This window comes from Pundamilia nyererei, unplaced genomic scaffold (assembly GCF_000239375.1).
Source record: "Pundamilia nyererei isolate P.nyererei 1_Seehausen unplaced genomic scaffold, PunNye1.0 scaffold00073, whole genome shotgun sequence".
In the NCBI taxonomy this organism is placed as follows: Eukaryota; Metazoa; Chordata; class Actinopteri; order Cichliformes; family Cichlidae; genus Pundamilia; species Pundamilia nyererei.
The window spans coordinates 2293787-2304128 of NW_005187474.1; the positions used below are offsets into that span (position 1 = coordinate 2293787).

The following is a 10342-nucleotide window of genomic DNA, read 5'->3' on the forward strand; positions in this document are numbered from 1 at the left end:
CATTTGGATGGTGAGGTCAGAATTTTGTGCAAACAACATGATCCATCCTGCCCTGTATCAACAGTTCAGATTATACTCGAGGATATATGGGAGGGATAATTCACTGGCGCACTTTGGGCTCCTCAGTACCACCTGAATATAATTCAAATGCCACACCATACCTGACTATGTCCATGCCCTTATGACCACAGTGCACCCATCTTCTGAGTCTTAGTATAACTAAGTGTTAATAGGAAAATTGTACTTAGTAGTCAGTATAATCTTTTAATGATATAAGTTTGCATATGGTAGAATACTGCATGTAATCATTTGTGTGTAGAAGTATATAGTTGGTGGCATATTGAAAGAATGTCTCATCCTAGGAGGTCTGTAACATTCCAGGGTGTTCACCCCCACATCCTAGGAGCATGGGAGAGGTCGTACCTTGTCTTATTGTTTTACGGTAGGATTAACGTAGCTATGTCAGTTTTAGTCTAAGTGCCTTCTTTACATATAGATGAACTGTTGGATTTTCCAGACCAGCAGGTTAAGGGAAGTTGTTTATGGGGTCACACACACACACACACGTACACCTCCACATTCCAATGTAAGGAACAAACGCTCACTGAAGTATAAATAAAGACCGGGGCAGTTTCTCAGCGCGAGTCTCAGTTCTGGAGACCACCCTTGCTAGCAAGAAGTTCTGTGTGTTTCTCTTCTCTGAGTCTTTACTGAAGAAGTGTTTTAGAATATATTTCTTAACACTAAGTCAAGTTGCTTCCAGCAGGTTAACACACCATGTCACAAAGCTTAAATAATCTCAAACTGGTTTCTTAAACATCTCAGGGGGTTCACTGTACTCAAATGGCTTCCACAGTCACCAGATCTCAGTTCAACAAAGCACGTTTGGGATGTGGTGGAACAGAAGATTCACATCATGAATGTGGAGTTGATAAATCTGCATGTTTTTATCACGTCAAGATGAACCAACATCACAGGAACGTTTCTAGCACCGTTTTGAATCTATACCACAAAGAATGAAGGCAGTTCTGAGGGTCCAGCCTGGTACTGGCATAGTTTACCTGATGCATAGCACCAACATTTAAACATAGATTTTGTTAACACCTTCAAATTCAAATACATACATTCACACTGCCAGACATTTCTACGAATCTAGTGAGTCTCTGAGTACACAGCTTTTTGATTCTTCAAACACAATAATAGCACTAATAGCACGACTCTACCCCTTAAATGCATTATGTTGGGAAACAAAACAATCTTATATAATCACTGTAATCCAACAAATGTCACACGATTTATTCAAAAGCTAAGACTGATCCATTTTCTTTGGTTTGTTCATGTCTTTTAATATGATGTTTTTGTTGGATAAATGTATTTACCTTGTTCAATACTGCCGCAGGTGTCAAAGGTGATCTGACATGACAGCGTCACTTATAATAAAGCTGATGATTGAAGAATGCCAAATTAACTTGACTTGTTATTTTCTGGCCACAGAGACAAATAGCTGGCAGACGCAAACATCACAATGATTGGTAACGCTGCACTTCATGCGTTGACCTCTTTAAGTCTAACTTAAGCTCTGTGAAGGGCATTGCATGTGTACAAGGTCATGCATGGTCAGAATTAATCACAGTGAGCAAACAATCTGGCTCGAGAAGCCTCAGCTTGGGCTTTATCTCTGTATACTCATGTTAACACCTTTGTCAACAGTCTACTTTCACAAGCTCTGGCAGGTTTGTTGAGCTTTGAATGAGCTGCCAGATTTCTTATTAAGAGCTCTGCCAGTCTCCTTGAATTAAACAGAATGCTGTAGGCCTTATTTGTTCATTATAAGAACGTGCACAGGCTGTCACATGTCCACCACCATGGTTTCATTTTCTTCTTTCACGGTATGTTGGTGTCAGTGTTTTCAGTCTTTATAATCTGTTCATCATATGGCCTGTGCATGACACACAGCCTGTTACTGTAAATGAAGACATGTCTGACATGCTGCAGTTTAATGAATGCTCAGTTTTGCTGCAACAGTATCGAATGTGTTCACATTCACCGAATCAAGGTTGCTCACTATAACAATGATAAAAATTTCTCTTTTTTTCCACCTCAAAATCATGCTCCATTAACTTCTTAAGAAACAGTGAAGGTCAGACATGTAAAGAAGGAGAAGACAATTTAAGTAGAGAGACACTAACCTCTTGTTTTTAGATATTCTTTCTACGGTTTGAAAAATGAACAGTGTGTGCTGCAAATCCTTCGACAATATGTGGCTGAAAAATTTGATCCTGAGGAAAATTATGAATAAATTAAAGAAGAGCGTGATTGCAGATTTGTCTGCTAAAACTGACGACTGATAACAAGTCTGCAAAAAGGGTTACATTTCACACATTTAGACAGTTAATGAGTTCAGATTTTTTTGTGTTCACACAGAATTACTTTAATCTAATAATAAGCTTTTGTTGAAGATCTGATTACATTCAGTCCTAACTATGCAAATCACAGAGTGGGTAAATGATGTCTTGTAATATCCTCATGACTAAATGTGATGTGATCCATAAGCCTGGCCTGTAGGTAGGAAAGGACTAAACTCCACGTCAGGGGTATTGAACCTGTGCCTCTGGCTCCTTTGTCCACCCGCCCATGACAAAAAAAAACAGATGACTTTGAAAATAGAAATAAAAAATTGCATTTTTAAATCATTTTTGTGTGGTTCACAGGTGGACCATGAAAAGTTATAGTATTCATAAATAGTCCAGTGCAGAGTGATCACATGTGGTAAGAGTTTTGATCATTTACACGATTATTAGTGATAAAAGTGATAAAAGGCTAAAAAAAATATCTGCCCATGATTTTCATTTATTAAGTGAAAAAAACCTGCCTGGCCCTATTTCAAAAATTGATTGTCCCCTAAACATAATAACTGCTGATGCCACCCTTGGCAGCAAAAACTGTAATCAAGCATGTGATAACTGGCGATGAGTCACATTATTGTGGAGGAATTTTGGCCCACTCTTCTTTGCCAAATTGCTTTAATTCAGCCACATTTAGGGCTTTCCAACATTAGGAGCCTGTTTACGGTCATACCAGAGCATCTCAATGTGATTTGAGTCTGAAATTTGTCTAAGCCACTCAAAAAAACTTAATTCTGGTTTTGTTTTTGAAATTTTTTGGTTCATTGTCCAGTTGCATAACCCAAGTGAGCTTGAGCTTCAGGTACAAACTGGTAGACCGACATTCTCCTTCAGGAGTAGAGAGCAGAATTCATGGTTCCATCACCAAGCAGCAAAGCAGCCCCAGACACTACCATCACACTACCACAGAGGTTTTTTTTAATGAAAAGCTCTGTTAGTTTTGCAGCAGATGTAACGGGTCTAAAACCTCCCAAAGAAATTCAGCTTTTATCTCATCAGTACACAGAACATTTTCACCAAAGTCTTGGGGAACATCAAGATGTTTTTTGGCAAATGTGAGCCTTTGTGTCCTTTTTGGTCAGCAGTGGTTTTCTCCTTAGAACTCTCCCATAGATGCCATTTATGCCCAATCAGTTTCTTATTGTTGAGGAAAAGAGGCCTGCAGCTCTTTAGATGCTTTTCACTGCTCTTTTGTGACCTCCTGGATGAGTCATTGAAGCGCTCTTGGAGTATTTTTGGCAGACCCACCAATCCTAGGAAGGTTCACCACTGTTTTCTCCATCTGTGGATAATTGTTCTCACCATTGTTCACTTGAGTCCCAAAACCTTAGAAAAGGATTGTAACCTTTTACGGACTGATAGATGTCAATGCATTTGTTTCTAAGCCTGTTCTTAAGGGTTTTTTAAATCATGACATGATGTGTTGCTTTTTGAGGACTTTAAGCCTACTTCACTTTGTCAGACAAATTGCATCCCTTCCCTTCTCTTTATCAAGGAGAAGGGAAGGGATGCAATTTCCTTTTTACACAGGGCCACATAAATTTGAACATCTTTTTCCCCCCTTAATAAATAAAATCATGATTTAAAACGTGGATTTTGTTTTTATTCGGGTTATCAGTGTCTAATATTAAAATTTGTTGGAATGTGAAGTGTGACAAATGTGCACACAGAATAATTCTGTATGGTGTCCATACAATGGACACCACAAATTGGCTCTTTCATGAGTAAAAGTTGAAATTGCTGCTCATAGTAACATATATTGGGTTTTTATGTTTGTTCGAGAGGACGTATTTTTCTTGGGGCTCTCCTTTTAGTCTGTGACACCAGATCATGCAGTCGTAATGTGCTGTCATAAGCAGTGACAGCCAAAGAAATCTGTTGCTGCCTTGGTGTCATTATAGAAACATTTCGCCCATGGTATTGAATCCCGTGGACTCGGTTTAAGTGTTTCGTAAAAAAAATAAACCCCCACGCTTGTTTATCTGTCACCAGTGACAAGATAATGAAGGCTGTTTTGTCCACTCCCTTATCTGCTGTGTAGCGATCCATATCATGTTGATAGCGGGCTGAGAAAAATGGTTCAGAATCGCAAGATAGCGATATTCCACGCAAAGTTGTTGAAAGTGTCAATTACAGTCTGTGTGCAGACAAATCAAGGGCTATTTTTGTATTGCATTAAAGTGAGAAAAATATTTGTCTGATTTAATTTCCCATTTCTGTTCTCCTCAGCCAACATCAAGATAAATCTTGCCCTCAATTTTTTTTGGTTAGACACCTTTTCTTTTTTAAGGCCATCTGGGAAGTTAACACTAGTCTTCGAAACCTAAACAGGAAAATAGTTTTTCTTCTTTCCCCAACAAACCCGCGGCTCGTTTGAGAAATATTTATTGCCTTTTTCTCCACCACTAATCTTTCCTCTGCGTTTTGAGTCAAACCATAACCAAAAGATTCTTCACTGGCTAGTCACCGCTCAGCAAAGCCACAAGCTCCCCTTGGGTGTCGAGATAATTTTAATTTGATGACATTTGCTGCTGTTGCAAGCATCTGTTGCAGTCAGAAGACAAATGACCTTCTCTGTTTTGTTTTCTTACGAGACGTGCTGCATTTTGTTTCCACAGGATTACAATGACGAGATCAGGCAGGAACAACTCCGAGAGTTATCCCTGTTGAACGGCTCTGACGAATCAAGCAGAGGGAGGAGTGTTCAAGGGAGGTGTCTACGACCAACAACCGCAATAACCACAAGGTAAAGTTTTAATTACACTCACAAGCACACATAAATACATAATATTCATACAGACACTTCTCATCCTAATTATTAGTTTATTTAAATTATTTTTTATTTTTGGTGTTTTATCCTTTTTACTGGTGTGTTTCTTGTGTGATATTTAAAACCATTTCATTTTATTTCTACTCTTTTATGAATTCACTTGCTTACATCTGTGCAAAAGCCAAACTCACATTTCATTTCTTTATATTCTGAACTGCATTTTTTTAAGTCTTCTTAAACTATACTTTTATGTTTGAAGGTCTTTCCGAGTTTTTCCTTTGGACACTGGCTGGTTTATTACCAGTTTTTAAGCGCAGTCTTTGTACTTGACCACTTGTTTGTTAGGCCACTTAATACTGACCTATGGAGCATTCAAGCATAAAAAAATCACCCAAACCAGTCTCATGTTTACACAAGAAACAATTCTAAATTGCTTCAGGCACTTTTTACTTTGTAACTTCTTGGCTGCTGCTAAAACTTCTTTAGCTGAAGTATCCAAAAATACTTGAATTTACCATGAATGGCATAAAATAGTATTTTTGTACCAACAAAGTGATTCCTAAAGAGCTTGTTGCTGAAAACTTGGTATATCTACAGCAACAGTATCTCAAAGTCATGTCTTGAAGAAATAGCAAAAAATCCAGCAAAGATGGAATACAGGACCTGAAATATGCGTCTACTGTTCGCTGAAACCTCATTAGAAGTCATCACCATGGAAGCACAGCTGTCAAAAAGCCATTCTTAAACAAGGGAAACAGGAAGAAAAGGCTGAGGTATGAAAAATTACACAACAACTGATTTTAAAATCAGCAGCAAAAAGGTCTTTTGGTACTCCATATTCCATATCTATAGTCTATATTCTTCTGTAAAACATGACAGGGGCTCTGTCATGGTTTAAGGCTGGTTTAAGAAAAACAAGATCTCTCATGTCTAATAGTCAATGCAATAAAAATGTGTAATTTTATGCATTTGCAGGTAATCCAGAGCCTAGCACCTAACCTGCTCTGAATGACAAAAAAAATGTGTTAAAAAATAACAATGAGGCACCCACCTTCATGGTGAATTTTGACATTAATTGGTTCACCTGTACATGTTTCTGTATTTTATGCAAACCAGTTGTGAGTATTCCTAATCATATTGTATTTAATATTTTTTAATGGTTTCTTTTCATTTTTTTTAAATTTAAAATGTGACTTGTTTTCCGCGTAACTCCTGTAGGCCAGCCTATGCAGAAACAATAAATGCTACAGAGCATTTCATTGGATCAGACGTTCACGCATCCCTCTATAAGTCTCCTTTTGAGTTATTTATTTATCTAATTGTTGAGCAAACTGACCTTAATCTATGTGAGCTATGGAAGTCCCTCTGGAATGACCAGGTAGAGTGTGCCATGAAAGCCTGGCCTATTTCTGGCAGCACATCCATATGAGCAAAATCCACCAGCAACATTGGGACGCTCCCAATTCACCACCAGTACCACCACTTTCTTTTCCAGATTTTCCCCTTATGCTGCAATGATAAGCGATTTTTGTAAATCTCCATTAAAAATATGCACCAATAATTCCCATTTGAGTGTCTGTATTTTTGGATCACAATAGGTTGCCAGCTAGTGAAGAATAAGCTGGAGGAAGACAAATTGCCATACCCTAGCTGTATCATGCTGTAAAAATGTAAGTTAGCAGAAAATAGGCATCCTTGCAATGTTAAATCCTCCCTGCAGTCCCTACACCGAGCATGAAGTCGAGCTGCTGGATAGTCAGACTTTTATATAAAGAAACAACCTACCTTAAATTCCTCATGTCTGCCCCAGCCCTTTGGCCCTTGCTCTCCACCGGTGCATGTCAAGTAACAACTTGCTGTATTTGAAAACTATACCTGTCCGCCTGCAGCCTGACATTAATCAGCGGTTTCAGGCAGATGTGTTATCGTGCAAACGGAGACATGACATCGCTCTGTCACATTTTTGAAATAACCATGTTGCATCCCACAGGCATGTTTGCAGAGCAGACAAAACACAAAGTGACACTCGTCACCCTTCTGATCATAACAAGATCTACCCCAGTGCTGTGTTTATCTTATGTTTCACCTGAGCACAGTGTAAGGCAACCACCAGCTGTGGCAGCGTGGACGTATGCAGCACTAAAAAGGATTTAAATATAGTTTGAGGGTTTTTTTTTTTCTTCTTAATTCCACTTTCCCACTTAATTTACTTTGGCTTATTTATGAGTGTTGCACAGCAAGGTTCTTAGGGCAATGTTGAGGCCATGTTTGTTTGCTTTTTTTGCTTTACCAGGGGCCACAGAGGCGCGGGAAGGAGCGCGGCAACACCTCGGGGGACAGCGACGGCAGCACACAGCAAACTTCCCACGACAGTTTTGACGAGGGAGGTACAAGTCCCGAGAGCCAGAGGGGCAGCAGCAGCAAGTGTCGGATACAGGCCCCCGCTGTTAGCAGTCACACATGAATCATATGACGACTATGTAAGTCCAATCCTCTTTGCACACACTGAAAAGTATAGCTGATAGTAATTTTACTTGAAGTGTGTGTAAATCAGACTTGATTTACTTCCCTTTCATGTAATCTGGATGATTCGTGCTTTACATGGAAAGGTAGGGCATTCTGGGACATCTTTAAAAAGTAGGACAAGCAAGTATTACATTGTATATTTGCCTATTTTAAATGTTAAAAACTTGCAGAAGCGTATAATGATGGTTTTGGATCATTGAGTTCGACATAGTTGCAGGCAGTGATCGGTTTCCCTTTATCTCATCCCTTTAAAAGCACAACATATTTTCCAAACTTATGATAACTAATGATCATTTGTCACACTAACTTAATAAAATGTTTGTTTGTTTTTTGTGTTCAAAGTAAGATTAACCTGTAATCAAAGTTTTCAAAGAAAAGGAGGCAAGAACCTGAAGACATATTGCTTGTTTTTCACCGTTGCCTCAGTTCTGCCACACAGGCAAGTCATGCTTTGACCTGACCCAAAAAAAAAGCCTTAAATCGAGTATCTTTAACTGTGTAGCCTGATTTATTTTTGGCTGGCTCGGGTTAAGCCATCATAGACTGTGCTGAGGTTTGATATGTCTCAGCTTTAAGCTCTGTTTATAGTGACAAACCTTCATCCTCGCACCCAGACACTATTTTTGACTGCTGTGCACAACTTTTTAATATGGTAATTTGTGTGTTTATTCCTTACCCTGTTTTTAATTTGATGTATTTATTTATTTATTTGTTATGAGATATTTTTCAAAAAAAGAATTCTGAAAGCATTATCGGCCCTCTTTGAAAGCCACTGTATTAGATAAGTATTTTTGCACCACTTGCACATACATTTATGCTAACTACAGACTGTTTGAGGAACAGCCCAGTTTAGGTAGTGTAGTATCCCAAGTTTCCATGTACATCCATGCAGGTGAGGAATCTGACCTGGAATCTGAGAAATGATTAGCAAACAGACCAGCTTACATATTGTTTAATGACACATATGGAAAACACAGGCTATTTGAAAATAATTACTGGTGTTATTGGTTTGGAGTTTAATTAAAAAAACATTCATGTGAGCTATGGGAACTCTCTTTGTCTCCTTAACCCTGTGTCATATTAGACACGTGAGTTTTTGTGCATCAGCAGTGTGATATTTGGCTGTTTTTGCCCCGAAAAACCCTGAACAAGCAAAACCAGCACATTTAATGCAATAAATATAGCAAACATGATATAAATAAAACACTAAATAATTTTTTTTTATTTGCCCTAAGGTCCAATAAACACTCCACTTTTTAAAAAATTCTAATTTTCTGACAATTATTTAACGGTTCAGGCTTTGCACACCGTAAAAAAAAAAAAATCCTAAAAAAACAGTAATATTCCGGCAGCTGGGATGCCAAAATAATACCAGAAAATAACTTTCCCATGAAAATACGGTTATTTTCAGTAATGACAATATAGTTTGTTGCCCTAATTTTACATGGGATTTTGCCTTTTTCAAGTGCTTTTAAACATTAAATTGGGAACTATTTAATGTGATTAAACAATGAAACTACCTATAAAAAAGGTCAATGAATGTGGCAATATGAATAATAATATTTAAATGTACAGAAATATACAGTTAACAGTTGGTTTAAATAACAATGGATTGCATTCATATAGCACTTTATGAAACCCTCAAAGCGCTTTACAATTCCACTTTATAATTCCCCTCAGGGTATCACCATTAGGTGGTAGGTGACGTGTCTTGCCCAAGGACACAACGACCGAGAGTGTCCGAGCCGGGACCCGAACCGGCAACCTTCTGATTACAAGGCGAACTCCCAACTCTTGAGCCACGATCACCCTAACTAACAATAATGATAATCATTGTAAAAAAAGTTTATACGAATCATTTTATATATTTTTCCATAGCATTACATTTGGATTTAACAGTTCAATCTTTCAAATAACGGACAAATATTTGTGAAATTATGATGCATTTGTGAATGTATTTTAACAATCTAAATATGCATATGTATAGACAGTAGGGCTGCCACAAACGATTATTTTGATAGTTGACTAGTCACCGATTACTTTTGCATTAGTCGACTAATCAGATCATGCATCCATTAGACGTACAGCATACATCTGCTCTTATATAACTATCATTAGCTTACAGCTTTAAGTGTTTAAGGTGCTAACTAAAAATAAAGACAAGATGATAGTTTATTAAATTTTAATGAAATTTGCAGATTGTTTAGGTGAAGTTTAATAAACTCAGCCATCTGCTCGTTGCTATCTAAAAGAAAAACAGCACACCGGAGTATATTCTCGAGCATCTCACACTTCTGATGATCAGTTGCCTGGTGACGTTTATTCAGCTGTGTAAAAACTATAACTTTAATCTCAGCCAAACCGACTTACTCAGGAACAAATAAAATACTAAAAAAAAGGCCAAACAATAACATTGTTAAGTTATCTAAGTGACTTATATATGTTTAACCTGAGTAGCGAAAGACGGCGGTGGGTGTTCTCACGGGCTCTAGTGAGCCTTGCCCCCGGCTAGCTATCGAGCTAGTGGGTAACAGACGTCTCGGAAAACGTCGGAGCGCTTTTGAAAATATGTGGTGACTTGATAAACTGAGCAGATATTTGAGGTTTACACAGCTACATTCTCGCCTGAAAATATGTTAAA

At 38.0% G+C, this 10342-nt stretch overlaps 1 protein-coding gene across 2 annotated transcripts in view; it reads left to right on the forward strand.

Moving 5' to 3' along the window:
• Positions 1 to 10342, forward strand: part of khdrbs2 (KH domain containing, RNA binding, signal transduction associated 2) — a 116373-nt gene that overhangs the window by 35650 nt on the left and 70381 nt on the right. For both annotated transcript variants that reach the window (XM_005737130.1, XM_013911842.1), the window contains exons 5-6: positions 5024 to 5151; positions 7469 to 7655. In XM_005737130.1, coding sequence (XP_005737187.1) covers positions 5024 to 5151; positions 7469 to 7655 — 315 coding nt within the window. The remainder of the gene's footprint in view (positions 1 to 5023; positions 5152 to 7468; positions 7656 to 10342) is intronic.